Raw genomic sequence first — 4,543 nt, forward strand, 5'->3', positions numbered from 1 at the left:
GGTGTGAACGCTGATGTTTCCCGATGATATATTGCGTAAGACACAGGCCAGATCCGCGATAATGGCCTCGGTCTGCGTTTCGTTAACAAACTGCGTGGACACGGCGATGTCTACCACGGTAAGACGGTGGGTCGGGATGACAGGAACGGGAACAGCAAAGGGCACGGCAACGGCAGCGGCAAACGTCGTAACGAACACTAATGCTAGTCTTGCAAAAATCATCATGAAATATTGTTGTTGTTTTTTTAGTATGTTTCTATGTTTTCATTCAGAGAATTGTGATTCTATTTGCGTTTTACCCCCGCTTTTTATACACACACTGTAAATATTTCCGGGTGGTACGACGCGTTTCTGGAAGAGTACGCCAACGTCTCCCACCAGAGGGACTTGGCAACTGGTGATCATCAAATATGGCTGTTTGATGATCACCCCCTTCGCGTACCACCCGGAAATACGAAATTATGACACCGTATTCACTTACAGGTATATATAAGACATTCCCTTAATCAGTCTCGTCCACAACTTTACATATCTTTTTTTGTAAGTTTCTTTCGCCACATGTCTGGACACGACGCACACGCAAACCCCAACACCTTGCACGGGCACGAGGAGTGTTTTTGCGGTGATATAGGTGCCGCTATGACACTCGGTATGATACGCGAACATTGTATGTTCGGACGAAAATGGAATATACTTTCTATGTTGCTACGCAAGAGAGCTAACTGGTTGTGCAACTGGACGCTAATGGACATGTTGATGAAGGCGACGTTGTCCACAGAAGATGGACCGGACATGGAGACTATACGTCTCATGTCAACCAGTATAGCCGAACTGGCCGTTGGGGCAGTTGCTTTTCCGATGACGGTATTTGTCTTATCGGACATCGTATCCAAGTTTTCGGCCCACTTTCAATTAAATGATTTTGATACTCTACTCCTCATGCTGGATCATGGTCGAAATGCTGGGGGTCGGGGTATGGATCGCGTAGAAGCAACGATTTACGAGCTGAAACTCTCTGCGATCATGGTTGGGGTGCATGAGATGTCCGACTGGCACGACGAAGTTCCAGACGTGTCGACGGACCCCCTTGTAGTGGAGAAACTCCCCCGTGCAGCTCTTGTTTCTACGTGCACGGTGTGCAAGGACGATACCGACACGTCTGGAACTAGTATGCCCTGTGGACACATTTTCCACACTACTTGTATCCGCGCGTGGCTTACCAGGGCAAACACCTGCCCCTTGTGTCGCGCTGAGCTACCAGCATCAGAGATACAATGGGATTCGGTTGTGAACTTTGATTGAATAAAGTATTAAGTTCCCAAATTCTTATCTGCACTAAAATTCAAATATGCACTCCAGTCAAAAGTCAAAATAACCGATGTGTGCTCATTTCTGCGCGCAATGAGCACTCGGTTGGCGGCGATTGAAGCTAAACTCGAAAGTCACCTTTTTGTCTCTAAACCCAACAAGCCAAGTTCCTGGATTCTGCACAAGTTGCGTTGCAACACCAAACAAATCGGAGAAAATAATCTTTATTCATTGAATGGACAATATAACCCCTAAACATCCCCAGACGCTTCCCGGGAATGTTGGGGATCCGATGTGCGCAGGTAGACCAACAATACTTGGCTAGATCAATATAGCCAACGGAACTTACGGAGCATATACGGTCTTAATGCAGACCGATCAAAACTCCGGTTCGAGGCCGAGTTGGGGCCGCGAACTTTACAAGTACCTAAAAGTTGAGCTCATCGAGATCCGAATGAATGGTACAGGCTGAGAGAAATCGCGGACCTTGGAATTTAACCTTTGCAAAGTCCAGGTAGACAGTGTGCAAGCTAGTGCCCGCGACCAGGGTTTTCACCTTGGTACCACACAGACTGAGGGTGTGCAAGCTAGTGCATGCGACCAGGGCATTAAGGTTCCTTACCTGGGTATAGTCCAGACTGAGGGTGTGCAAGCTAGTGCACGCAGCCAGGGCGTCGACGTTCGTTACCTTGGTATAGTCCAGCACGAGTGTGTGCAAGCTAGTGCACGCGGCTAGGGCGTCGACGTTCGTTACCTTGGTATAGTCCAGCACGAGTGTGTGCAAGCTAGTGCACGCGGCTAGGGCGTCGACGTTTGTCACCCTGGTCGAGTGCAGGTTGAGTGTGTGCAAGCTAGGGCACGCGGCTAGGGTGTCAACATTTATAACCCGGGTTCTACCCAGGTTAAGTGTGTGCAAGTTAGTGCACGCAGTTAGGGCGTCGACGTTTGTCACCGTGGTACCGTCCAGGGAGAGTGTGTGCAAGCTAGTGCACGCGGCTAGGGCGTCGACATTTGTTAGCCCGGTTCCAATCGGGTTAGGGTCGGCTCTACCCAGGTCAAGTGTGTGCAGGATTGTGGCGTATGTGACCAATTCGTTGATGTTTGGTACGCCAGTATGGCGCAAATATTTAACATGTCTAGGGGGCAGAAAGCGTTCTGTCCCGTCATAGGTGTAAATACCCCCGTCTTTGAGAAACCAATCCATCATTTCGGGTCGTCCAAACGCTACGCATAGTTCCAACGCACTCGGGGGATCAAGATAACTAAGAATGCATCGGAGACAATCGGGGAATAACATTAGCGTAGGGGCAGTAGAACTCCCTTTTTTCCTATCTCGATTAATACTCGTCGTGTAAGTCGTTCAAGGGATTTTTGTACTTTTGACGTGTTGTAAGTGAGAATACGCACTCTATTTATACGAAATGAAAGATGTTTCGGCCCCTGTGGGTCATAATTTCGTATTTCCGGGTGGTACGTGACGGGGGGGATCATCAAACAGCCACATCCGATGAGTCACTGAACAAACATCAATACAAAACCCTAACCCCAGACTCCGTTACTCGGGGTTTAGGGTTAGGGTTTAGGGGTTTTGTGGCACTCATACTCGTGTTCCACCGTAAAACCACCGGTTTTTTTGGGGGGTTAGGGTATTAAAAATGGGCCTTAAACGTTTACAGCCAACACTGGGTTTTTTTGGGAAATCATTTATTATGCGGGAAACCATTGTATTAAGCGTTAAAATTCAGCATACAAATTCCCGTACGTGGCAACAGCGATCTGTGACGGCGCTTTCTAGATGCAGTCTACAAAATGCCACTTCTGGTCCTCGTACTCGATAAATTTGCCGGTAACCATCAACATAACCACATCGGCACTGGAGTAGTTGACCACAATATAATCGTTAGCCACGCTCTGGATAAAGACCTGTTCCTTCATGATCCACTTGTTGTTCGGGGCGGTCTTGCTCGTGTTGACGGTGAGTCGGATATTGTCGCCATCCGTACCCGGGACCGTGGTGTCCTCAGCCACCAGATACTTTGCCCCGCGACGCATAGTAAACTCGGTCTCGGAAACATACTCAATCATCCAGCGGTCCGGCTTCATAGTGACCATGACAGCCTTGTTGTTGACAATGTCGAGGTACTGGTTCAGTGTGTCGTCGGGATGAGTGATGCGACACTCCTTTACCACCATAGTCGGAGTGTCCGGGTCACCACCGTTGTTATTGTTAACAGTGTTGCCACCACCATTGTTAGTGACCGTGTTGCCGCCGCCGTTCGTGACATCAATAGATGTGTCAATGACTAGATCTCCGGCAACCGTGTTACCGTCAATGTAAATGTTGTTGACATTATTGACTACGGTCTCATACATACGCGGGTCGATACGGACTTCGAGATAGCGCGTCTCGTGGGGCTCAGTCGCGGCAGGGGCAACGGGTATAGCGCGGGCCATCGGGTCTACGTCAGCAGCGGCAATCTCGTAGACTACAGCTTCGGGGTCAGATTGGGCGATGGACTCGACCAGGCTAAACACCATGTAATCCGCAACAGTCGCGTTCGAAGTATGGGCCACGAGACCAATGTTCAGCACCATAGTGTTCGTGTCCGGGGCGAAGGGAGTCAGGGGGAACTCAAACGGCTCGTAAATAACCGAGGGTTGAACGTCATCGGTCACCCGGGTGTAGGGGTGAATTGTCGGCGCTGCAGCAGCGGTAAAGGGCATCAGAGACTGGATCGCCAGGTACGCGGCGGCAGCGGCAAAGATCGGGTTGGTATAGCGGTAAAGCATTTTGTTGTTTTAGGGTTGGAGGTTACTGGGGTTAGAGGTTAGGTTGTTCTATCTAGGGCTATCTTTGGGGTGTTGGGGTAAATCGATTTTTCTTCGGCAAGGTTTTAGGGGTTTGGGTTTTGTTTGTTTTGTTATAAGGAGAAAAGTAAAAGTGTGATCAATAAGTGAATCCACACGCGGGTTATATAGTCGGTTATTCGGACTGACGCTCCACTAAGCCGTCAACCAAAACCAAACCAGACCGCATTAATGGGTACAAATCCACATGGCAGACCGTCTTGGACCAGCGCAGTGGGGTGGTCGACAGTTCAACCTTGATTGGTGGACCACACCCTCGACTATCACCCATTTTAGTATATATATCGACCACACTGGTTCATACTATTCCATACTATCGATTGTGTACACACAGTAATACAAATCCAAAAACGGCGTGATCGTATTC

General features: G+C 49.0%; 3 protein-coding genes across 3 annotated transcripts; 1 reads left to right on the forward strand and 2 right to left on the reverse strand.

Moving 5' to 3' along the window:
* Positions 1–558: 558 nt before the first annotated feature.
* SARC_01404 (hypothetical protein) lies at positions 559–1,302 on the forward strand (the record flags this gene model as incomplete). The annotated part of the gene is made up of 1 exon (XM_014304875.1): positions 559–1,302. The coding sequence occupies one exon, from the start codon at positions 559–561 to the stop codon at positions 1,300–1,302; it is 744 nt and encodes a 247-aa protein (XP_014160350.1).
* A 433-nt stretch (positions 1,303–1,735) lies between these two features.
* Positions 1,736–2,515, reverse strand: SARC_01405 (hypothetical protein; the record flags this gene model as incomplete). Its single annotated transcript, XM_014304876.1, has 1 exon — positions 1,736–2,515. The coding sequence occupies one exon, from the start codon at positions 2,513–2,515 to the stop codon at positions 1,736–1,738; it is 780 nt and encodes a 259-aa protein (XP_014160351.1).
* Positions 2,516–3,099: 584 nt separating this feature from the next.
* SARC_01406 (hypothetical protein) lies at positions 3,100–4,098 on the reverse strand (the record flags this gene model as incomplete). Its single annotated transcript, XM_014304877.1, has 1 exon — positions 3,100–4,098. One exon carries the CDS (start codon positions 4,096–4,098, stop codon positions 3,100–3,102), a length of 999 nt encoding a protein of 332 aa, XP_014160352.1.
* Between the last annotated feature and the right edge of the window lie 445 nt (positions 4,099–4,543).

Source organism: Sphaeroforma arctica, assembly GCF_001186125.1.
Source record: "Sphaeroforma arctica JP610 unplaced genomic scaffold supercont1.55, whole genome shotgun sequence".
In the NCBI taxonomy this organism is placed as follows: Eukaryota; class Ichthyosporea; order Ichthyophonida; genus Sphaeroforma; species Sphaeroforma arctica.